Below are 26,323 nucleotides of genomic sequence, written 5' to 3' on the forward strand. Positions count from 1 at the left end.
TGTCTCTGCTTTTGAATATGCTGTCTAGGTTGATCATAACTTTCCTTCCAAGGAGTAAGTGTCTTTTAATTTCATGGCTGCAGTCACCATCTCAGTGATTTTGGAGCCCAAAAAAATAAAGTCTGACGCTGTTTCCACTGTTTCCCCATCTATTTCCCATGAAGTGATGGAAACAGATGCCATGATCTTCATTTTCTGAATGTTGAGCTTTAAGACAACTTTTTCACTCTCCCCTTTCACTTTCATCAAGAGGCTTTTTAGTTCCTCTTCCCTTTCTGCCATAAGGGTGGTGTCATCTGCATATCTGAGGTTATTGATATTTCTCCCGGCAATCTTGATTCCAGCTTGTGTTTCTTCCAACCCAGCGTTTCTCATGATGTACTCTGCATAGAAGTTAAATAAGCAAGGTGACAATATACAGCCTTGACATACTCCTTTTCCTATTTGGAACCAGTCTGTTGTTCCATGTCCAGTTCTAACTGTTGCTTCCTGACCTGCATGCAGATTTCTCAAGAGGCAGGTTAGGTGGTCTGGTATTCCCATCTCTTTCAGAATTTTCCACAGTCAGCAACAGTACAGAATCACAATCTCCTCATCATTCCCTCCTGTATCTTTTCTTTCTCTTTGCTTTACTGACCTACAATAAGCAGTTGTTTTATTTCTAAGATTCTATTGACAATGCTGTGCCTTCTTTCCCTTTAATTTTATTTGTCATTATGTCCTACTAATCCCTCCTCTATCTCTAAATAACACCTTGCTTTCTCATCTATGCCCAACCCTATTAAGGATAATGTTTTTATTATTTTTTAGTCGTTTGTAAAAAAGTTGGGAGATCAATCCACATACACTCCTTCTGTAAAATTTCCTCTAAAATAATGCCTTACCAGACTGCCCACATTTCACATTGTGAAATTAATGTGCAAATCACAGTCATAACAAGGAAAATATAGTCACACACTGGTTTATTCAACCACAACTATGCATTTTTGAAAAAACTAAATTCAGTCAAGGTCAATTCTTTATGAAGTGTGAAGAGCCAAGACACAAAGCACCACCCTGCTCTCGCTCATTCACCTTCCACAACTTATTTCAAGTCTTACTTGCAAAGAGACACTGTTAGGATAAAAATATATTATCAGGGAGAAGTAGCATGTCAACCCACTAGCACTCAGAAAAACCGTGCAATACACTAGCAATAGCACATATTTGCACAGATTTCATCAGCTCAGCTCAGAATATAGCATTTTAAAAGTACATTTTTGGCAGAGATGATTGGGGATGACTAAGCCAACAACCTTAGTCCCTAGAGAGAGGGATACTAAAAACCTTATCTATTTCACAAATTTGCCTACACTCTTTAAAGTGTTAAGATAACATCTAAGTTCTCTCAAAGAGTCCAGCAAGAAGCCATCAATTCCAGGGAAGTGGCATTAATCTCACATCTAACTTATTTGCTAGAAGGGCAGCACTCACTAAAGGTGTACTCACAAGAGGTCATCTCCCTCTTTTTAGGGAGCCACAGGACAGAAGGAACATTCATCGACATCTGACCTTTTACAGACCCACGGAAGAGGAACTTCACAGCTAGATGCATAGAGACCACTTTTGCTGATGGTACCACAATTCTGTACCCAGCTATTTGAAGTAATTCTGTAAGGAAGTTCTAAGGTGTGAAAAGATAAAAATGAGCAAATTCTTTCTCCCATTCAGACCTCACTTCTCTCAGCTCCCAAAACTGGAGAATAAAAATTACTCGTTATCCTCTTTAAAATGTCCTTTCTTTTTTTCTTGCCCTTATCAACTATTGATTTCCTTCCTTGTTTCCTTTTCCTTTCTTCTCCTCTCCATCCATTATCCTTAGTCTATTTCCCCAGACATATAATTTCTTTTCCCCTTTTCTTTTCTCTTCTGCCTCTCTCGCTCTCTCTCTGCACTCTTTTGAAGCCCCTTACCTTGAGACATTTAAAGCTGATGCATCTTCCCATCTCCAGCCAGAACTGTTTCTCAGACCAATCCAGTAAAATTCCTGACTGAGAAGATTTTGGAGCTGGATCTAAATGAGAGGTTGCAGAAGATGAAAAAAGGTAAGAAAAAATGCAGAAAGTTTAAAAAGAGATGTAGAGTCATGGTAATTATTCCTTACACCCTCTCTCATTACTGTTATTTATGATCCTTCCCCAGATTGCTATGTTGAAGCTCTAATATCACAAAGTGATGGCATTTGGAAGTAGCCGTTGGGCAGTAATTAGGTTTAGATGAGGTCTTCAGGGTGGGACCCACACTAAAAATGGGATTAAAGTGAAAGTGAAGTACTGTTTGTGACCCCATGGATAGTAGCCTGCACCAAGCTCCTCCATCCATAGGATTTTGAAGGCAAGAGTACTAGAGTGGGTTGCCATTTCCTTCTCCAGGGAATCTTCCCAACCCAGGTCTCTTACATTGTAGATGGACTACCGTCTGAGCCACCAGGGAAGTCCTAAAAATGGGATTAGTGCTCTTAAAGAAGAGGAGAAGGCTTCCCAGGTGGCTTAGTGGTAAAGAATCCACCTGCCAATGACATAAGACATAAGATATGTGGGTTTAATCCCTGGATCAGGAAGATCCACTGGAGGAGGGCATGGCAACCCACTCCAGTATTCTTGTCTGGAGAATCCCATAGACAGAGGAGCCTGGCAGGCTACAGTCCACAGGATAACAAAAAGTCAGACATGACTGATGCGACTTAGCATGCAGTCTCTCACCACCACATGAGAGGGCAGCTGTCTACAAGCCAGGAAGAAGTTTCTCACCAGAAACCAGGTCTACCAGCATCTTGATCTTGGACTTGGCCTTCAGAACTCTGAGAAAGAAATGTCTGTGGCCTAAGCTCCCCCACCTTGTCTTTGGTTTATAGCAGTCCTAGCGGACTGAAACAACCACCTACTGCAAATAACTACTCTCTCTTTCAAACCTTCATTCTAGAGATGTGTTGGTTGCAGAGTGCAATACTTCCTAGAATTGAACTTCATGCCTATAATTACATTCTTAGATCATGACAGATAAGATAGCTATTACATCTCTACCTTCCAACGCAACTTCTTCCTTGATTAGATGGAGCACCAAATAGGTATTCAGATAAATACCAGATAAATACATATTCAGATAACTTTGAAAGAAGAAAAGCTAAATACTGCTGTGAACACACTCATATTTCACATCATCATTTAACATATATGTTATTATTACTTGCAACAATGTATTTGTAGTGTTGTTTTTTCCCCACTAAACTCCCATTCTCCAAGTCCTCATCAATCTTGCATATGGCAAGAAAAAATAAACACAGTTCTTAGGGAAAAAGCTGATGGTAAGATTAAGTTGGTTATACTCTTTACCTGTCCCAAGCTACCCACTAGAAAAGAAATAAGATTCTTTGCTCTGTTGAGTCTGACCGGAAAATGAAGGAGTTTATATCCTAATGGAATTGTCTCTAGAAATAAAATGAAATCAAATGAATAAAGGTTAAACCCCAGAAGATTAATTTTGTATAGGATTTGGTGCTCGTATAATAAATATATTTAGCAACAAGTAAACTACCACCTTGGATATGGCCCTATATTCCCAGCAAGTACTTAATTGTGTATGCTGGTTGGGGGACAGAGTCTGAAGTGTAAAGGAAGGGTAAGGTAAGGTAAGGTGAAGTCACTCAGTCGTGTCCGACTCTTTGCGACCCCATGGACTTCTCCGACCATGGGATTCTCCAGGCAAGAATACTGGAGTGGATTGCCATTTCCTTCTCCAGGGGATCTTCCCGACCCAGGGATCGAACCCAGGTCTCCTGCATTGGAGGCAGACGCTTTAACCTCTGAGCCACCAGGGACTGAAATGACATCCTAATTTCCAGATTAGCTGGAAACCTTTTGTGCATTACTTAAACAATTTGCTTAAAATGATTATTTAAATTAAGAAAAAAGTGAGTTTAACCTCATTCTTCCAATGGGATTATAAGAAAAACTGTCCATCTCTTTCTTCTTCACATTTCAGTGGGAGGAATGACAGCTAACGAAACACAGAAATGAATAGACTTCATTCATTAAATAAATAAATAGATATAAACACAGACCTCAATCAGAGTCTGAAGAGCTGGGATTCGATAATACTCACAAACTACAATCCTACACTTGATCACTACTCTCAAGATCCATACAATTCAAAGTCACATGATTCTGCCAGCTTACTACTTCTCACTGATGAGGCTGGACAGGGCAAATGTTTACTGGATCACTCTCACTTGAAAATCAACATCCCACTTGAAAGGAGCTTTTGGAACCAGAGTGCGATTATCTCTGGGTTCTACGGACTCATGAATGATGTGTATGCGTTACTGTAGAAGCAGCATAAAAGCATAAACAAGAGTGTTTATTGCAAGGGTGTGACCTCAGAAGGCTTATCTTGAGGAGAAGGTGTGAACTAGAGCAATGAGGTGCTATGCCACTTTAGAACTAGTAATGTTTGGTATACCTTAGAGAGGAAAAAGTACAAAACCTAAAAGCAAGATGAAGACAGAACACAAATGAAACCAAATACATTTTTTTCTTTCCTTTTCATTTTATTTTTAAGGTCAATATTTATGTCTTACACACGCACACATATGCTTTTGCAGGCAATATTTTTAAATTATAATTAAAATACTGCTAAGGTATAGAACATACTCCTTACACTGCCAAAATGAACATGGTTTACAGGATATAACTAAGATATTTCAACCTGTATGGAGATAAACTACTAATATACCAAAGCTAAATTGGATATATCTTTGATTGGCTAACTTAATTTCAGGGACTATATACTAAACAACTAACTTCAAGAAAATAATTCATATAAATGTTTGTAGCTGCTTAAAATTTGGAAATAAGATTTTTTTTAGAAATACGAAAACAGTTAAGCTAAAATAGAATAATACAGAATTTTTAAGGTAAGTATCTGAAATCATTTAACATGTGGGAAAAGGAATATAATAATGCTATGTGACAAAAGCAAAAACAAAACATGAACATATGGTATCCAAAAAGCCTAGATATTTACAGAAGGTAAATATGTAATTTTAAATAATATGTATGTTATGTCTTCAAATAATATCATTTACATTTTTTTCTTCAATCCCCCAGACACTTTTTTCAGGTGAAGTACTTAAAACAATACCTATAGGTATTATTAGAAAAAAATTACAATACAGAGCACCCATAAAATCTAAAATTAATTAGATCTATTGTTTTCAGTTTAGAGATATTTCACTTGAAAATGTGTCTGGAAGGCTGAGTAAAGACATATTGGGCATATTACTTGAAAGTGTAACAAACATACTATTTTAAAATAACTTTATCCTATGTTTCCAGACTTTTCAAATATATCCTACAGAATGTAAGCGTTGACTGCTGCTGCTGCTAAGTCGTTTCAGTCGTGTCTGACTCTGTGTGACCCCATAGACAGCAGCCCACCAGGCTCCCCCGTCCCTGGGATTCTCCAAGCAAGAACACTGGAGTGGGTTGCCATTTTCTTCCCCAATGCATGAGAAGGAAAAGTGAAAGTGAAGTCGCTCAGTCGTGTCCAACTCTTAGGGACCCCATGGACTGCAGCCTACCAGGCTCCTCCGCCCATAGGATTTTCCAGGCAAGAGTACTGGAGTGGGTTGCCATTGCGTTCTCCCAAGCGTTGACTACTAGCATATAAAAACATGCAGATACCTTAAGAGATTGAAGGGAAACTTGACAGGGTACAAAATTACTAGAATTTAATATTAACAAGAATTTCCCCTATAATTTTGTGTATGTGCACAATACTAAAAGTTAGCGAGCTTTGCTCGGTAAACCGAGCACTCTCTTTAAAAGAGTGAAATGCTGGGGTCCCACCAACTAGGGTGGCAGGAGGACCCACATTCCCGCTTCCCTAAGTCTCCAGGGAGCACCTGCCTACAGACACTGGGCACGTTCTTGCTCCCTGCAACGCCCAGGAGGGACATCGGCTCCACCCAGGGAGCAACAAAGGAGGAGCCCAAGAGATGAGGTTCTCGGCTAACCTGCTCCTGCAAAAAAGAGGAAATCAGAGTGGAAGCCAAAAAATGGTGGCAGGAAAGGATAAAATTTCAAATCCAAAAAAAAAAAAAACCCCCACAAACAAAAGGGGAAAAAGGAGAACGAGGGAAACAGGCTAACCAAGAGACAAGATTTACCTGCAGAAAACAGAAACTAAGAGAGAGAACCCAGCCTCTGATGAAGCAGGAGACAAAAGAAGCCAAACCTGATTCAAATCACCTCCCTGTCTTAGTGGTTCCTGTCTCCCTTCTTGTACAATACAGGGCAATATGTTTATCAACTACTTTGTAAATGCAAAACTGTGAGTAGCTCTGGAAACATTTTTAAGAAGGAGGAAATTCAACGTTATTCCATTTTTTAAGTGCTAACTGCTTTCCTTTAAGAGGTGAAATCATTTACTGGTTGGTTGGTTTGTACAACCAGAAAATAGAGGGATATTGAATACAGAGGCTTTGATTGTCTTGGGTGTCAGCTTAACATTGCATAAAGGGGGTAGATTTTACATCCTCCAATACAAAGCACACTAAATGGCAATTTGGAGTCAGTTGTGTGTTTAACATGTCTTAGACACTTTGAATTACTTTTATTCCCATGTTGGTTTTGGTGAAATTGTTTCTTAAAGAAAAACCATGCCTTGATCTCCGCTCTCCCTGTCAGAATTTTGTGTACTCTGTAACATCTTTGTTCAGGTAGTCCCGTTTTCCTAGTAACTTTCTTCATCTGCCGTGAAAGATTAATGTCATATACACTACTAATGAATTTTCAAATTGTGAATCTGTGGGACATATGATATAACTGTATGAACACTTGAAGGCATTCATACTTTAACATACTGTTAAGACAAGTTTGCCTTCACATTTTAAACGAGAGTAACTTGGATAATTGTTCAGAAATGAATCACAATTACATGTTGTGTTTTTTTTTAGTACAAATGTTAAGAATTATACACAAATTTAAACTTCTGTATACCAGTAAATCCTAAAGGAAATCAACCCTGAATATTCATTGAAAGGACTGGTGCTGAAGCTGAAGCTCCAATACTTTGGCCACCTGATGCAAAGAGCTGAAAAGACCCTGATGCTGGGAAAGACTGAGGGCAGGAGAAGGGGATGACAGATGAGATGACTGGATGGCATCACTGACTCAATGTACATAAGTTTGAGCAAGCTCTGGGAGACAGTAAAGGACAGGGAAGGTTGGCAGGCTACCGTCCATGGGGTCATAAAGAGTCAGACACGACTTATCGACTGAACAACACAACAAAATACTGATCCTCAAAATCATCATTACAATTTCAATTATGAAAGAAAAAAAATAGTAAAACACTGTCCATCAACAGGTGAATGGATAAACAAAATGTGGTCCTATCCATATAATGGAATATTATTCTGCCTTTTTTTCTATATTTTTTATTTTATTTTACAATACTGTATTGGTTTTGCCATACATCAACATGAATCCACCATGAGTTGTACACGTGTTCCCAATCTGATACCTGCTACAGCACAGATGTACCTTGGAAACATGCCAAACAGAAGAAGCCAGTGAAATGAAATAAGCCAGATACAGAAGGACATAAGAGGAAAATTCAGACAGAAAGAATAGATTAGTAGTCACCAGGGGCTGGGTGGGCGGGGTTATGGGGAGTTACTGTTTAATGCATGTGGAGTTTCTGTTTGGGGTGATGAAAAAGGTTCTGGAGATGAACAGCAGTCACAGTTGCACAATGATGTGAATACACTTCAGTTCAGTTCAGTTCAGTCGCTCAGTCGTGTCCAACTCTTTGCGACCCTAATTGTATACTTGAAAATTGTCGAAATAGTAAGTTGTATGTTATTGATGCTTTACCACAACTTTTTAAGTTAAAAAAAAAAAAGAGTGAGAAGTATCCTAACCTACCTACCAAAGGTATGCTTTGGGGTGAAGTTCATAATGGTTGCTTTATCTGGTTATGAAGAAAGGGTAACATACACACATTACCAGACTACAAAGACCTCAAGTAAAACAATTCTCCTATCACCTACCATCTGCTTCCAGCCATTTAGTTCTATCTTCTAACATCATTTCAGATTTCCTCAAAAGGGAAAAACTCAATTCAACAAATCATAATTTACTTTGTGATATATATTTTACTGAAATTTCACACCCTGGGAGACAGAAAGGAAAAAACAAAAGTTATTTCGACTCTGGCTTTATTTCAAGTGTCACGGGGAATTAAAGTGGAAAGAAGAAAATCTAAAATGAAGTGATTCCTCTTATGTTAAAAACAATTTCACATAGATTTTCTCACTTAATACTTGTAACAATTCTGGAAAAAAAAAATTTCTCCACTTGATACATGAGGAAATTTAGAGTCAAAGAGGTTAAGAAACTTGCTGAAGCTCACATAGCTAGTAAGCAATTTAGTAAAAACAAACTCATGTCTGTCTGAAAGAAATGAATCTCTTTTCATTACCTGAATTTACTTTATATTATGGGGGAAAGTGACCATGTTTTCATAGTGTTTGTAGTCACAGAAGGAAACCTTGGATAAGGAAATGGCAACCCACTCCAGTACTCTTGCCTGGAAAACCCCATGGACAGTCCATGGGGTCGCAAAGAGTCAGACATGACTGAGTGACTTCACTTTCACTTTCAAACACTAAATATAAGAAAAGCCAATATTGAAATTTCAGGGAGAAGATAGGGACAATCCCAAAGTCATAAGCTCTAACAGGGATGATGGTTCAAGTTGAACTAGAGGTTGTTAAAGAAATAAAGTCTGAAGATATAATCTCAAATTATGATAATGAAGAACAAAGATGTTATCCAGCGAGGAGCATCAGGATAGGTGTAAAGAAACCAAAGTATGGGGGCGGGGGGGGGGGGGGGGGGGGCGGTCCTAAGATGGCGGAGGAATAGGACGGGAAGACCACTTTCTCCCTCACAAATTCCTCAAAGCATTTCAACACTGAGCAAACTCCACAAAACAACTTCTGAATGCTGGCAGAGGACATCAGGCAACCAGAAAAGCAGACCATTGTCTTTGAAAACAGGTAGGAAAAAATATAAAAGACGAAAAGAGAGACAAAGGAGGTGGGGAGGGAGCTCCATCCCGGGAAGGGAAGTCTGTCCCGGGAAGGGAATTTTAAGAAGAGAGGTTTCCAAACACCAGGAAACACTCTCCCTGCCGAGTCTGTGGTGAGCCTTGGAAACACAGAGGGCAACATAACAGGAAGGAAAAATAAATAAATAATTAAAACCAACAGATTACAAGCCCAGCAGTAACTCCCCCAGCGGAAAAGCAGCACAGACGCCTGCATCCGCCACTAGCAAGTGGGGGCAGGGCAGGGACGCGCGGGAGGCGCGGGCTGCAGAGCTTTGCAAGAATCGGGCAGGAACGCCCCATGCATAACCAGAACGATCTAACTTGGGCTAGCAAACCAGACTGTGGGATAGCTACCACGCAAAAAGCTCGAACATAAGACGCCACCAGGACCGCCCACAGAGCAAAGGATGGAACAGAAATAGCCGGCTGCAGACCATCCCCCACCAGGAACAGGCAGCCAGAGCAGTAAGGGCTGGAAAGGGGCAATTGCAGCCCCGGAGAGACTCTACCTACCAAACTGCAAGCAGGCTTCTTTGCTAAGACTTCTGGGGGTGCTGGTCTGCCACCATCTGCCTCACTAGGGGCGCCAGCGATACACCCAGAAAACTGAGCAGCAGAGACAGAAAAGGCGACAAGTCTCAGCGACCATACTCGCCAAACTCCTGAGCTACTCGGACCTGGGAAGGGCACAAAACGCAGTCCCAACCGAATCTGAGCCTCTGAGGAATACCTGAGCGCCGAACCTGAGCGGCTTAGACCGGGGAGGTGCACGCAGCCTAGGGCCGGCCTCAGACGGTTCCCGGCTGAGCATCGTAGAACCAGAGAGGTTTGTGCGCCACGAGAAGGGACAGGTCCAGCGGGGCTGAGACACTGTGTGCACACGACAGTGCTATTTCTTTGCAGCATCCCCCCTCCCCACAGAGCGACTGAACTAGTGAGCCTAAAAAACCAGCAAACAAGAAGTTAAACAGAGGGAACCGCCTTGGAAGTGACCCCACACTGCCCGCAACATCAGAGAAGGGCCAGATATATCTTTACTCTTTTTACAATCATTCCGGGTTTTTTTTTCCCCCTTCTTTTTTTTTTTTCTTGCTTTTTTTTTTTCCAACTTTTTTTAAATTGTTAAGTCTTCTATTTCTCCTCTAATTTTTATTTCTATAACCTACTATTACTCTTCAAAAAAAGACTTTTTGAAGGCAAACACCATATATAGTCTTTATGTGATTATTGTTGGAGTTTTTTAATAATTCTTGTGGCCTTTTTTTTCTTTTTTCTTTTTTCCTTCTGCTTCTTTTCTTTAATATTGTGTTTTTGAAAATCCAACCTCTACTCTAGATTTTTAATCTTTGCTTTTTGGTTTTTGTTGTCAATTTTGTACATTTAAAAACCCAAACTTCACTGCCCAGTTTTACCTGAGAGCGAGATTACTGGTTTGACCACTCTCTCCTCCTTTGGACCCTCCTTTTTCTCGACCAGGTGGCCTCTGTCTCTTTCCTCCCCCATCTCTTCTCTATCCAACTCTGTGAATCTCTGTGTGTTCCAGACGGTGGCGAACACCTAAGGAGCTGGTTACTGGCAGGTTTTGTCTCTCTCCTTTTCATTTCTCTCTCTTATCCTCCTGGCCACCTCTGTCTACTTCCTCCCTCTCCTCTTCCCTGTATAACTCCGTAAATACCTCTGAGCGGTCCAGACTATGGAGCACACATAAGGAAGTGACTACTGGGTAGCTTGCTCTCTCCTCTTTTGATCTCACCACATCTCATTCCAGTCACCTCTAACTACCCCCTCCCTCTTCTCTTCTCCATGTAACTCAGTGAACCTCTCTGGGAGTCCCTCAATGTGGAGAAACTTTTCATCTTTAACCTAGATGTTTTATCATCGGTGCTGTATAGATGGAGACATCTAGAGGCTACTGTAAAAATAAAACTGAAAACCAGAAACAGGAGGCTTAAGTCCAAAGCGTGAGAACATCAGAGAACTCCTGAATTCAGGGAACATTAATCAGTAGAAGCTCATCAAACACCTCCATACCTACACTGAAACCAAGCTCCACCCAAGGGCCAACAAGTTCCAGAGCAAGACATACCACGCAAATTCTCCAGCAACACAGGAACACAACCCTGAGCTTCAATATACAGGCAGCTCAAAGCTACTCCAAAACCTCTGATGTCTCATAACCCATTACTGGTCACTCCACTGTACTCCAGAGAGAAGAAACCCAGCTCCACCCACCAGAACTCCAACACAAGCCTCCCTAACCAGGAAACCTTGACAAGCCACTGATACAACCTCATCCACAGTGAGGAAACTCCATAATAAAGAGAACTCCACAAATTACCAGAATATTAAAATGCCACCCCAAACGCAGCAATATAACCAAGATGAAGAGACAGAGGGATACTCAGCAGGTTAAGGAACAGGAAAAATGCCCACCAAACCAAACAAAAGAGGAAGAGATAGGGAATCTATCTGAGAAAGAATTCCGAATATTGATAGTGAAAATGATCCAAAATCTTGAAATCAAAATGGAATCACAGATAAATAGCCTAGAGACAAGGATTGAGAAGATGCAAGAAAGGTTTAACAAGGACCTAGAAGAAATAAAAAAGAGTCAATATATAATGAATAATGCAATAAATGAGATCAGAAACACTCGGGAGGCAACAAATAGTAGAATAATGGAGGCAGAAGATAAGATTAGTGAAATAGAAGATAGAATAGTAGAAATAAATGAATCAGAGAGGAAAAAAGAAAAACGAATTAAAAGAAATGAGGACAATCTTAGAGACCTCCAGGACAACATGAAAAGCTCCAACATTCGAATTATAGGAGTCCCAGAAGAAGAATACAAAAAGAAAGACCATGAGAAAATCCTTGAGGAGATAATAGTTGAAAACTTCCCTAAAATGGGGGAGGAAATAATCACCCAAGTCCAAGAAACACAGAGAGTTCCAAATAGGATAAACCCAAGGTGAAACACCCCAAGACACATATTAATCAAATTAACAAAGATCAAACACAAAGAACAAATATTAAAAGCAGCAAGGGAAAAACAACAAATAACACACAAGGGGATTCCTATAAGGATAACAGCTGATCTTTCAATAGTAACTCTTCAGGTCAGGAGGGAATGGCAAGACATAGTTAAAGTGATGAAAGAAAATAACCTACAGCCCAGATTACTGTACCCAGCAAGGATCTCATTCAAATACGAAGGAGAAATCGAAAGCTTTACAGACAAGCAAAAGCTGAGAGAATTCAGCACCACCAAACCAGCTCTCCAACAAATTCTAAAAGATATTCTCTAGACAGGAAACACAAAAAGGATGTATAAACCCTAACCCAAAACAATAAAGTAAATGGTAACGAGATCATACTTATCAATAATTACCTTAAACGTAAATGGGTTGAATGCCCCAACCAAAAGACAAAGATTGGCCAAATGGATACAAAAACAAGACCCCTCTATATGCTGCTTACAAGAGACCCGCCTCAAAACAAGGGACACATACAGACTGAAAGTGAAGGGCTGGAAAAAGATATTCCACGCAAATAGAGACCAAAAGAAAGCAGGAGTGGCAATACTCATATCCGATAAAATAGACTTTAAAACAAAGGCTGTGAAAAGAGATAAAGAAGGCCACTACATGATGATCAAAGGATCAATCCAAGAAGAAGATATAACAATTATAAATATATATGCACCCAATATAGGAGCACCACAATATGTAAGACAAATGCTAACAAGTATGAAAGGGGAAATCAACAATAACACAATAATAGTCGGAGACTTTAATACCTCACTCACACCTATGGACAGATGAACTAAACAGAAAATTAACAAAGAAATGCAAACTTTAAATGATACATTAGACCAGTTAGACCTAATTGATATCTATAGGACATTTCACCCCAAAACATTGAATTTCACCTTTTTCTCAAGTGCTCATGGAACCTTCTCCAGGATAGATCACATCCTGGGCCATAAATCTAACCTTGATAAATTTTTAAAAAATCAAAATCGTTCCAACCATCTTTTCTGACCATAATGCATTAAGATTAGATCTCAATTACAGAAGAAAAACTATTAAACGTTCCAACATATGGAGGTTGAACAACACACTTCTGAATAACCAACAAATCACAGAAGAAATCAAAAAAGAAGTCAAAATATGCATAGAAACTAATGAAAATGAAAACCCAACAGCCCAAAACCTGTGGGACACTATAAAAGCAGTGCTAAGAGGAAAGTTCATAGCACTACAGGCATACCTCAAGAAACAAGAAAAAAGTTAAATAAATAAACTAACTCTACACCTAAAGCAACTAGAAAAGGAAGAATTGGAGAACCCCAGAGTTAGTAGAAGGAAGGAAATCTTAAAAATTAGGAAACAAAATTAAGAAACAAAAGAGACCATAGCAAAAATCAACAAAGCCAAAAGCTGGTTCTTTGAAAGGATAAATAAAATTGACAAACCATTAGCCAGACTCATCAAGAAGCAAAGAGAGAAAAATCAAATCAATAAAATTAGAAATGAAAATGGAGAGATCACAACAGACAACACAGAAATACAAAGGATCATAAGAGACTACTATCAGCAATGATATGCCAATAAAATTGACAACGTGGAAGAAATGGACAAATTCTTAGAAAAGTACAACTTTCCAAAACTGAACCAGGAAGAAATAGAAAATCTTAACAGACCCATCACAAGCATGGAAATTGAAACTGTAATCAGAAATCTTCCAGCAAACAAAAGCCCAGGTCCAGATGGCTTCACAGCTGAATTCTATCAAAAATTTCGAGAAGAGCTAACACCTATCCTACTCAAACTCTTCCAGAAAATTGCAGAGGAAGGTAAACTTCCAAACTCATTCTATGAGGCCAATATCACCCTAATACCAAACCTGACAAAGATACTACAAAAAAAGAAAACTACAGGCCGATATCACTGATGAACATAGATGCAAAAATCCTCAACAAAATTCTAGCAATCAGAATCCAACAACACATTAAAAAGATCATACACCATGACTGAGTGGGCTTTATCCCAGGGATGCAAGTATTCTTCAATATCCGCAAATCAATCAATGGAATTCACCACATTAACAAATTGAAAAATAAAAGCCATATGATTATCTCAATAGATGCAGAGAAGGCCTTTGACAAAATTCAACATCCATTTATGATAAAAACTCTCCAGAAAGCAGGAATAGAAGGAACATACCTCAACATAATAAAAGCTATATATGACAAACCCACAGCAAACATTATCCTCAATGGTGAAAAATTGAAAGCATTTCCCCTAAAGTCAGGAACAAGACAAGGGTGCCCACTTTCACGGCTACTATTCAACATAGTTCTAGAAGTTTTGGCCACAGCAATCAGAGCAGAAAAAGAAATTAAAGGAATCCAAATGGGAAAAGAAGAAGTAAAACTCTCATTGTTTGCAGATGACATGATCCTCTACATAGAAAACCCTAAAGACTCCACCAGAAAATTACTAGAGCTAATCAATGAATATAGTAAAGTTGCAGGATATAAAATCAACACTCAGAAATCCCTTGCATTCCTATACACTAATAATGAGAAAGTAGAAAAAGAAATTAAGGAAACAATTCCATTCACCATTGCAACGAAAAGAATAAAATACTTAGGAATATATCTACCTAAAGAAACTAAAGACCTATATATAGAAAACTATAAAACACTGATGAAAGAAATCAAAGAGGACACTAATAGATGGAGAAATATACCATGTTCATGGATCAGAAGAATCAATATAGTGAAAATGAGTATACTACCCAAAGCAATTTACAAATTCAATGCAATCCCTATCAAGCTACCAGCCACATTTTTCACAGAACTAGAACAAATAATTTCAAGATTTGTATGGAAATACAAAAAACCTCGAATTGCCAAAGCAATCTTGAGAAAGAAGAATGGAACTGGAGAATCAACTTTCCTGACCTCAGGCTCTACTACAAAGCCACAGTCATCAAGACAGTATGGTACTGGCACAAAGACAGAAATATAGATCAATGGAACAAAATAGAAAGCCCAGAGATAAATCCACACACATATGGACACCTTATCTTTGACAAAGGAGGCAAGAATATAACAATGGACTAAAGACAATCTCTTTAACAAGTGGTGCTGGGAAAACTGGTCAACCACTTGTAAAAGAATGAAACTAGATCACTTTCTAACACCGCACACGAAAAAAAACTCAAAATGGATTAAAGATGTAAATGTAAGACCAGAAACTATAAAACTCCTAGAGGAGAACATAGGCAAAACACTCTCCAACATAAATCACAGCAGGATCCTCTATGATCCACCTCCCAGAATTCTGGAAATAAAAGCAAAAATAAACAAATGGGATCTAATTAAAATTAAAAGCTTCTGCACAACAAAGGAAAATATAAGCAAGGTGAAAAGACAGCCTTCTGAATGGGAGAAAATAATAGCAAATGAAACAACCGACAAACAACTAATCTCAAAAATATACAAGCAACTTATGCAGCTCAAGTCCAGAAAAATAAATGACCCAATCAAAAAATGGGCCAAAGAACTAAATGGACATTTCTTCAAAGAAGACATACAGATGGCTAACAAACACATGAAAAGATGCTCAACATCACTCATTATTAGAGAAATGCAAATCAAAACCACAATGAGGTACCACTTCACACCAGTTAGACTGTCTGTGATCCAAAAATCTGCAAGCAATAAATGCTGGAGAGGGTGTGGAGAAAAGGGAACCCTCCTACACTGTTGGTGGGAATGCAAACTAGTACAGCCACTATGGAGAACAGTGTGGAGATTCCTTGAAAAATTGCAAATAGAACTGCCATATGACCCAGCAATCCCACTTCTGGGCATACACACAGAGGAAACCAGAATTGAAAGAGACACAGGTACCCCAATGTTCATCGCAGCACTGTTTATAATAGCCAGGACATGGAAACAACCTAGATGTCCATCAGCAGATGAATGGGTAAGAAAGCTGTGGTACATATACACAGTGGGGTATTACTCAGCCATTAAAAAGAATACATTTGAATCAGTTCTGATGAGATGGATGAAACTGGAGCCGATTATACAGAGTGAAGTAAGCCAGAAAGAAAAACACCAATACAGTGTACTAACACATATATATGGAATTTAGAAAGATGGCAATGATGACCCTGTATGCAAGACAGCAAAAAAGACACAGAAGTGTATAGTGGACTTTTGGACTCAGAGGGAGAGGGATAGGGTGGGATGATTTGGGAGAATGGCATTGAAACATGTATACTATCATGTAAGAATCGAATCACCAGTCTATGTCCGATGCAGGATACAGCATGCTTGGGGCTGGTGCACAGGGATGACCCAAAGGGATGTTGTGGGGAGGGAGGTGGGAGGGGGGTTCATGTTTGGGATTGCATGTACACCAGTGGTGGATTCATGTCAATGTATGGCAAAAGCAATACAGTATTGTAAAGTAAAATAAAGTAAAAATAAAAATTAAAAAAAAAGAAACCAAAGTATTTCCACAGGGAATTATTTAGTCAACATATATTTTAAAATAACACACCAAAAACTATAAGAAACAAATGTTAACAATCAAAATAAACTTATCTATATGGAGAAAAGAATAACAACTAAAATTAAGAATTTTAACATATCTAAAGATCTAAGGATAAATTCAAAGAGCAAGAAGAGCAAAAAAGAGTAGTTGCCACAAGGTAAACAGAACACTGAGGAAATAATAGAACAATTCAACTTTACTTCTTTTATTTTCTCAAAAATAAAATAAATCTTGAAGTCCAAGGCACAAAAAAAAGATAATAAATGACACTCTCAGCATATAATTTTCATGTAAATATTTCTAAGGATAGCAAAAAAAAAAGTGAACATCTCACTATTTAAAAATATTTAAATCCCAAGGGCCATAAAATATACATCCCAGATTCAAATTCAAATAATATTTTAAACATGTACAGCAAAGAAAAGGAACCAGAAAACAAACAACTGGAAAAGTGATTTCATTTTTCAGCATGCACAAGATAGATTCTGAAAGCTGTCAAACACAGTATTTCTGTAAGACTCTAAAGGTGGGTTGGTATGGAGTTTAAAATCTGGCTCTGAAAAGAAAGTTTGGCTCTGTCAGATTTGTAGCCTTGGACTTGCTCACTAACTCTTCTGAATTTTATTCACTCAATGAAATGGAGAGGTTGAATTCTACTTCATAGGATATGCTGTGAAGATTAATAATAAAATAGAAGTGAATTCCTATCACATAGCAGGTGCTCAATACACAGTAGTTTCAATTTTTATTATTTTCATTATAAGATTTGCTATCTATAACTGATCTAAGAGGTGCACTGTAGTTATATATCTTCCTGAAAGATAACTATTTACCAGTGTAAGAGGGACATTTCTGATAGCCTTGGAGCCTCTAGCATAGAGTAAACTAATTCCCTAGCAGTATTCTCCACCACTGGAATGTCAGAAAACTTTGGTTTTCATAGATCTTTATCTCTTTTGGTAGCTGTTTAGACCTATGTAGTGCTAGCGGTAAAGAATCTGCCTGCCAATCCAAGAGACCCAAGAGATGAAGGTCTGATCCCTGGGTTGGGAAGATCCCCTGGAGGAAGGCATGGCAACCTACTTCAGTATTCTTGCCTGAAGAATTCCATGGATAGTGGACCCTGGCAGGCTACGGTCCCTAGGGTGGCAAAGAGTAGGACATGACTGAAGCAACTTATCATGTGCAATCCTAGGAAAAGCAAGCATTTATCTTAAAATAATGTATAAATATTGCCATGAGAATAAAAGAATAATGACACTGGTACAACAAATCAGACTAGATATAAGTCAAGTTGGTTTTACAAGATCTTACAAAAGCTGAGGGCAAGAAAAAGAATCAGGCCAGAGAACCGAGCAAAATTCCACAGGAACGTCAGAAGTAAGATTTATCTGTAGTTGCTATGCAGTCACTCAGGGATATTCTACTGAGAGCATAGAATATCCTTTCCAGGACTGGTCTGAATCAAGGGTCCTTAAAAGGAAATAAACCAGTTTTGGAAATGCAGCCAGTCTAACTCTGTTCAGCTTACTTAGCAGTAGATCAGGATTTACAGTAAGTAGAGAAAGAATGGAAAGATGAAATCCTTTAACACTCATCCATTCTTCCAGGGGACCTCAGAGAAACAGAACCACGCCCACCTCCCAGCTATCCTGGGCTGAAGCTGTCATTATCACACTGCAATTATGGTAGCTGCCTCTCTGCAATTCTCCAAGGCACTGTCGTGTATTATGATTCACTACTCTGTTTATCAGTGTTTGCTCAACAGTATTTCAAGCTGTCTGCTCACTTTTGCTATTGATTTCACTTAGCCTAAGAACTCAGATGCAGTTGTATCAGAATGAGAATAGGAGTTGCTACAAAAAGGTCCAGAAAGCAAGGTTATTATTACTAGGTGCCATAAAACCACAATTCAATACACACCAGTGCATTCTGTCACCTAGTTTATGGAAGGATAAAGGAAAAGAAAGTCACAAAAGTGGACTGATTTGAGGTTAGAGTGTATGCAGAATTTCAAAGGAATGAGTATTCTTTTGACAGACAGCAGGAATCCAGACGCTTTAGTCTTCTCTTAAAATAGGAAATTACAGACTCTATAGACCGTATGTTTTCCCCAACTCCTTTAGAGTAATTCATTGCCTGTCAGAATTTCCCCCAAGGGATGTTTAATATAGTTGAATTCTTAATAAACTCTTATCTGTGGATCTACCCCAAGAAAAAGATGTAAAACAATATCAAAACACAAAACTTAGCATGAAATTAGCACAGAAACCTAAGGAGGATTCCTTATTTTCTTTGCATATATTATTTAAGTTGACCAGTTAGAATTTGATTGATTTTCATACCAGGTAACCTCAGGATGTCAACTCCTTGTGTTACTTTGAGATACTCCAGGATTCATAAAGAACTCGTTTCCTGATAGTTAGGTGGACAGGAAGGATCTGAGAGGCCAGTAGGAAGAGGAGCCCAGCAGTTCAACTCTGCGAGGAGTGTAAAGTCACACTCACACACACACACACACACACTTCCCTTCCTTCTTTCTCAAGTTTCTGAAACTGCTTCTTCCTCATGCCTTCAGCACAACCCCAACTGATTCCTAGTCTAGACCTTTCTGAATTCAAATGAATGAAGGCAAAATATTATGAAGAAGGCATTAAGTCCCCAAGCTACCTCTCTTTCCCTCCATCCCAAGTTCCACCAGCTCTTACTGGTGAGAGAGAGCTCGTGAAACTTGTAAAGGGAGTAAAGTGCCTCTTTACTGTTACACTCATATGTGTCTGGATCTAATGTTTTCTTTTATGAGATCTGTGAAAGTGAAGTGAAAGTGAAAGTCACTCAGTCGTGTCGAGTCTTTGAGACCCCGTGGACTATACAGTCCTTGGAATTCTCCATGCCAGAATACTGGATTGGATAGCCTTTCCCTTATCCAGGGAATCTTCCCAACCCAAGGATCGAACCCAGGTCTCCAGCATTGCAGGCGGACTGTTTACCAGCTGAGCCACAATGGAAGCCCTGTATTTATGGTCTACTTCTTCCCCGTAATACTCACCATCCTGCCACCTCCAATACACACACACACACACACACACACACACACACGTATACATACCAATTGGAGCATCTAGGTATATAAATGAGGGTTGCTGGGGGAGGGAAAGGAAAGAACATTCCTTTTGCTCCTCGAAAGAGGATACACAATACATTTGAACAGCATTCTCCAACAAAACTGCCTACATTTACTAAATGTTTGCATTTACCATTTCCTTGCTGTCTTTAAACATAAGGAGATGCGCATCTTTGGCTAAGCAGAATTCCAGGCTAGAATTCCAGCTCTTTTTTTCCACTGAAAAGTAATAACAGTGGTCACCATGCCCCATCCAGAGGTCTGGGCAGTGAGGACAGCCAGGACAAGTGGGCAACTTGGAGCCTGGAAAAGAAGAGGTTTGGGTCACATGTTTATGGATCACTTGGTCTTGGCAATGAAATTGGGGATAAACTCTCTTTCCTGCCCTCTACCTCTCAGATTAAGGTTTAGAGAAATGTACCACAGTGCACGGTCTCAAATTAAATACCTCACAATGTCCAACTCTATTACTACTACTGAACATTCTGTTGAGCAAGAATATGAAGGAGCAGGGAAGGAAATGGATACAAGCTGGCTGAGGACTGGGAGGAGAGTCCCTTGCTGGTGCTAGACATCAGTATGCACGTGTGACATGCACACAACAGGTAACATAACAGCGTGTCTGCATGAATGTATCTCTGTGCTATTCATATAGGCTCAGAGCATACATTGTGTAACTGCATAATGCACGTTGCTTAACTCAGTAGAATCTTTCAGAATATGCAACCTCAGTCTGACACTCCATAATAGTGCAAAAGAAAAGGACAGAAACTAGAAAGAACAAACTTATCTAGAATGAAAGGCTGTTTTGGTGTTTTGTTTTGTTTTTTTTTTAAATCACAAAATGCGGTAAAAATTCCTTGGAAATTGGATAAAAGATATACATCATCAAAAAAGAATTCATTCTAGATATTTAAAAAAGATTTTCTGACAGAGAAGGATATCAGCTGCTAAAGCGAAAAGTCATGCCATTCTCCTCACTGAGCTCTTTTATATTCAGACACATTCATTCCTTTAAAATGGTTGGGCTATAGATCTGTGAAAATGAAAGGGAACTGAATAAGCTTTCACGGTGATTTCGATGAAAATTCCAAAATTCTATTGATTTTCTACTTCCACAAGACATTTTTATATAAACCCACCATAAACACAATATCACAATCTCAAGTATGAACCATTATATCAAGTGAGCATATGTGTGGATACATAATTGAAGAGTAGATTATATATCTACCCCAGATTTGAAGTTAAAATGTGGGCAAAGTAGTCAACCTATAGACAAACTTTCTGTAGGAAGGCCTGGCATGGGACTAACATAGGGTTCTGGAGATTGAGCTATGAAGTCGACACCTTATAATTTGTGCTTTTTCCATACAACTGTGATGGTACCTTCCTGAAGGAAAAATTCCTGACTTGCCTAGGAGTCCCCTTCTGTCAAAAGTAGGACTTGGATCTGATGTAGAGGTCCTAGGACTGAACCCTTAGAATCCCAATTAATAAAGTCTGTCTGTGGATGTGAGAGTTGGACTGTGAAGAAGGCTGAGTGCCAAAGGATTGATGCTTTTGAACTCTGGTGTTGGAGAAGACTCTTGAGAGTCCCTTGGACTGCAAGGAGATCCAACCAGTCCATTCTGAAGGAGATCAGCCCTGGGATTTCTTTGGAAGGAATGATGCTAAAGCTGAAACTCCAGTACTTTGGCCACCTCATGCGAAGAGTTGACTCATTGGAAAAGACTCTGATGCTGGGAGGGATTGGGGACTGGAGGAGAAGGGGACGACCCAGGATGAGATGGCTGGATGGCATCACGGACTTGATGGACATGAGTCTGAGTGAACTCCGGGAGTTGGTGATGGACAGGGAGGCCTGGCGTGCTGCGATACATGGGGTCGCAAAGAGTCGGACATGACTGAGCGACTGAACTGAACTGAACTGAACCTGTCACTTGGGGCTTCTCTAATGACTCAGTAAAGAATCTACCTGAAACGCAGGAGATCTGGGTTCTATCCCTGGATTTGGAAGATCCCCTGGAGAAGGGAATGGTTATCCACTCTAGTATTCTTGCCTGGGAAATCCCATCGACAGAGAAGCCTGGCAGACTACAGCCCACAGGGTCTCAGAAAGAGTCAGACACAACTTAGTGACAAAACAACAACTGCAATAGCCTGTCACTAACAATCATGCTCAGATAACAGAAACCTAAGTTAGAACTCTGGATTGTGAAACAAAAACTGAAGGCTCTCTGGATCATCATATATAAGGATGGAGAACTAAATCTAGGAAAGTTCATTTTAGAAAATGGGGAAGCTCACTAAAATGGGAAAAATTAGAATATGCTTAATTAAACTACAGTATATCTCATATGAAAAGTTAAACATAATATTAAAATTATAATTTGATTTTCATGCTAAATATGATAGTAGGTAGGAAAATGTTTATGACACAATATCAAACCAAAAAGCAATATGCAAACTTATAAGCATATTGTGATCAGAATCATACCCCACCTTATTTAAAAGAATAAATACTTAACACAAATGCATGTACTCAAAAACTAGAAGACTATGCCTGGGAAATACTCTTGTGTATGTTGGTGATTTATTTTGCTGGGACTATTTTTCAAGGTTTCTGTAACGTTATATTGCTTTTATACACAAATTTTGGTTTCAGTTAGCACTTACCCCAGTACAGAATCCACTGCAATAGCAGCATACTTGCTAGAATGGTGGACAGAAGCCCCAAAGCTAACGCCACATGGTAAGAGTGAGGGCATCTCGAGGAAGAAGCTGCAAGAATAGAATCCAAACAAATATTCTGAGTCAGAATAAAAGTCGAAGGAGAAAAGGTCAGGGAATGATAGCTAGGATCTGGAAGCAATTTGGCCTGGTTGGAATTGCAATCCAGGCCTTAAAGTTTCCTTTCCTAGATCTGTCAGGGCCATGCTCTGAAGCTGAGAGTGGCCACCATTAACTTATCAAGGAACATATTTTACTTATCCAGTGAAAGATGCTTTTTGTTTTGAAACTGTGGCTTGCACAGTCTCATGCTTTAGTGGTGAGAATATAAATTGGAACAAGTTCTTTGGATAGCAGTTTGGCTGTGTCCCAAAATCACAAAGGCATTAATTTACCTTTTGACTCAGCAATTTCTCTTCAAGAAATTTTTCCTGCAGACACTCACACATGTATAAAACGTCATATTTTTCAGGCCACTCATGGCAACAATATTTGTAGGAAAAAAGACTAAATTCAACCTGTCTATCAATAAAAGATGAGTCAAATACATTTTAATGTAGCCATAAAGTCAATATGCAGTTTATAACAAAAAACAGAGACAAGCTTTTTTTATAGATATGGAGTGATTTTTCAAGGACTATAGATAAGAAAAACAGTTAATAAAACAGTCGTCGTGAAACAGTGTATGCTAATAGGCATTTCTGAAAATAGACACATGCATCTGATAAGGTTGCTTGCCTTGGGGAGGGGAAACAGGTCAATGGGGACAGAGATAGGAGGAAGACTTTTTATTTTCTTCTGTACTTTTTGAATTTTGAACCATATGATGTATTATTTATTCAAAATTGAGATAAAAAAACTTAAATGAAAATAACTGACACCTCACAAGTGCTTTGAAACCTGTCATAATTGGTAAAGTGATCAGTTTAGGTTGATAATTTGTTTAAGGATAGGACATTACTTCATATTAACTATGTTGTATACAATGTATACCAAGAATGGCATTATTTTCATTTGGAAAATAACAGATTTTTCACACCAATTTTTTATTTTAAAATGGTAGTGATCCCATAGTCTGATAGTGTAAGATTGATAGTATGACAGGCAAAAATCTATAAAGTAAGGCATTTAAGTTCTAGTTTTGACTCCTTTATTTGATAACCTTTAATTTGGAAATGGAGAAAATAATTCTGCTTATTTGGGCCTCACTTTCAAATTTAAATTTTAGGTAAATGATACTGTAGATGTAAGTATCCATGATATATTTTGAACTTCTTAAAGAAATTCATAGTGAAGATAGCTTAAAATGAGAGAGCTCTGTAGGATAACTATTTGGACTGATAAATCCAAAAGCATTTGATTTTTTAGTGACATAAAAAATACATTTGCACTATAGAAGGATATTTAATGAAATAAATGTTGATTTTAGATATTACACTAAGTGTAAAAAAAGTGTCAAACATAATTGGATAAATTGTATATGTGCAACCACAATTCAGTTCAAAAAATTAACTTAAATTTAATATTTTAATGTACTTTATATTAAAAGACTCTTAGTGAACTACTTGTCGGAGAAGTAAAGTCAGTACAAAAAAGCAAAAATATGTCAAAATAGTAATAGTGATGATCATCATGTTGTAAAATTATTAGTGATTTTATTTTATTATATATGCTCTGATAGTTTCTCTAATTCCTGTGATGAGCATGTAATGCTTTTTGTATTTCTCCTGGAGAAGGAAATGGCAACCCACTCCAGTATTCTTGCCTGGAGAATCCTATGGACAGAGGAGCCTGGCGGGCTACAATCTGTGGGGTCGCAAGAGTCGGACACGACTTAGCAACTAAACCACCACCAATACTTTTCTAAAGAGATTTTTAATATTGTTTTAATGCTCTTAACCTATTTTCCCATTCCCAAGCAGAGCACCCCAGAAAGCTGGTGTAGGAATAAACATACTGGCAATAAATAAGAACGTGCAGTATCCACTGGATACAAATAAAAACCACTTGCCTGGAAATCAAAATAACTACAGTCAAGTTTCAACTTATCACAAACTGTGTGATCATGTATATAAACTCTAAAATGCACATTCTTTTTGATTTAACATTTCTATTCCTTAGAAATTAGCACAGACATAACCCCAAAGCAGGAAAAATAAGTACAAATAAAATGTTAAATGCTCTATAATTTATAGTAATAGAAATAAATCTAAATGTCTAAGGATAGTGGGATGATTTAGCAAATTATAGCAGTGATTTCAAGGGACAATACTAAAACTTGTAATAGAAGACTATGAGGCAAAAAAAGAGAGAAAGCTTATGGAGCTACACTAAAGAATGCACGTCATGGGAGTTTGCTCCCCAAGATATAAAATCAAATATTAATTTTGGCATTTACACAGTTATCTGTTTGTCGCAGAAAGTGTTTTCTCGGGGTTCTATGTAAGAATGGTTTGTTTCATCTTCAAATTCCCAGAGTCACAGGGTCTAGTATCTGTAATGCTCTTAATACCTTCTTTCTACACTTGTCACCATTCTGGTGCAACACTGGGAGTGTGGGAAGGACCTAGTTATATGAATTGTTCAGGGGACTTTCAAATTTAAGGAATCCAATATGCTGCACTTTTCTTCCTTTGTGTGCCATTTCTCACGGATTCTCTGTTCCTTATCAGTCCCTATTCCGGGAACAAGTAGAGCCACACACAGTTCTCAGGACTGAGATCATGGGAAAGGGTACCTGCTTGGATTCTTTTCAGTAGCTCCCTTCAATGACTCTTTTCAGCATCAGCGACCTTGTATCTATTAGACAATCCCTTTTGTTGCAATTGATGGAATTTCATGCTTTGTAATGGCTGAGTAATCATTTTACAAAAGATATATAAGCCTGCATTTCTGCTAATAAAATACCCTTGTTCCACTAAAGACTTGGGTCCTCATGTCATTCTTTCTTTCTCTCTCCCTCTGGCTAATTCTCTGGAGCGTAGAAACCTGCCGAGCTCACGTTGCTGCCCGGGCTTTCAAGACCTCTTCAAGAGAACGCCCTGTGCCTCCATGAGTGGTACAAGCCCTGTCCTAGGGCTTTATTGGTTCTCTCCGTAACCCAGGGAATACTAGCCTTTTTCTCTTGCTTTCTTATCATCAACTCCAGACCAGCAGGTTCCGGTCCATTAAAGGACCCCCAACAGGTGGCGCCCGAACAGGGACCTGGTACACGTGGCATTTTGGACGGAGTGACTCGGGACCTGTTGAGGTCGGTAAGTACTAAGACATGGGTCAAATGGCTGGAAAACGCCATCGTTTCTCTAGTTTACTTCACCGTTTGTTTAAAGTTCAGGGATGTGAATCCAACCAATACAGTATTGTAAAGTAAAATAAAGTAAAAATAAAAATTTTAAATTAAAAAAAAAATAAAGTTCAGGGACGGTTTGGTTTCACATCAGCAAATAGAGACTTATCTCCAAATGGTGGAAAACTATCTTGACTGTAATAATTGTAGTCATCTTATTCTTGCTGTTTGCTTTTTATATCTGTAACTATATAATGATTTTTATATCTAAATGGCTTAGGTTACAAATGATTATTCATGCTCCTGCAGTTTCCACTGCCTCCTCTAGCTATTACTCAGGACCCCTAGATCAGAGACCCTCCATATAAAGATGAGGAGAATATATTGCCTCAACAATTTAAGGCCTATGCCCCTTCCCAGCAGGAAGAGGTTACAGAATGATTTCTC

General features: G+C 38.7%; 1 protein-coding gene across 1 annotated transcript; it reads right to left on the reverse strand.

Moving 5' to 3' along the window:
* Positions 1 to 1,508: 1,508 nt before the first annotated feature.
* LOC138436422 (killer cell lectin-like receptor subfamily G member 1) lies at positions 1,509 to 25,885 on the reverse strand. Its single transcript, XM_069582001.1, has 5 exons — positions 25,702 to 25,885; positions 22,537 to 22,641; positions 19,991 to 20,160; positions 1,953 to 2,053; positions 1,509 to 1,650 (listed from the first exon to the last, which is right to left on the reverse strand). The coding sequence occupies exons 1-5, from the start codon at positions 25,883 to 25,885 to the stop codon at positions 1,509 to 1,511; spliced, it is 702 nt and encodes a 233-aa protein (XP_069438102.1).
* Positions 25,886 to 26,323: the final 438 nt, after the last annotated feature.

The sequence above is a fragment of the Ovis canadensis genome, chromosome 3 (genome assembly GCF_042477335.2).
Source record: "Ovis canadensis isolate MfBH-ARS-UI-01 breed Bighorn chromosome 3, ARS-UI_OviCan_v2, whole genome shotgun sequence".
NCBI lineage: Eukaryota > Metazoa > Chordata > Mammalia > Artiodactyla > Bovidae > Ovis > Ovis canadensis.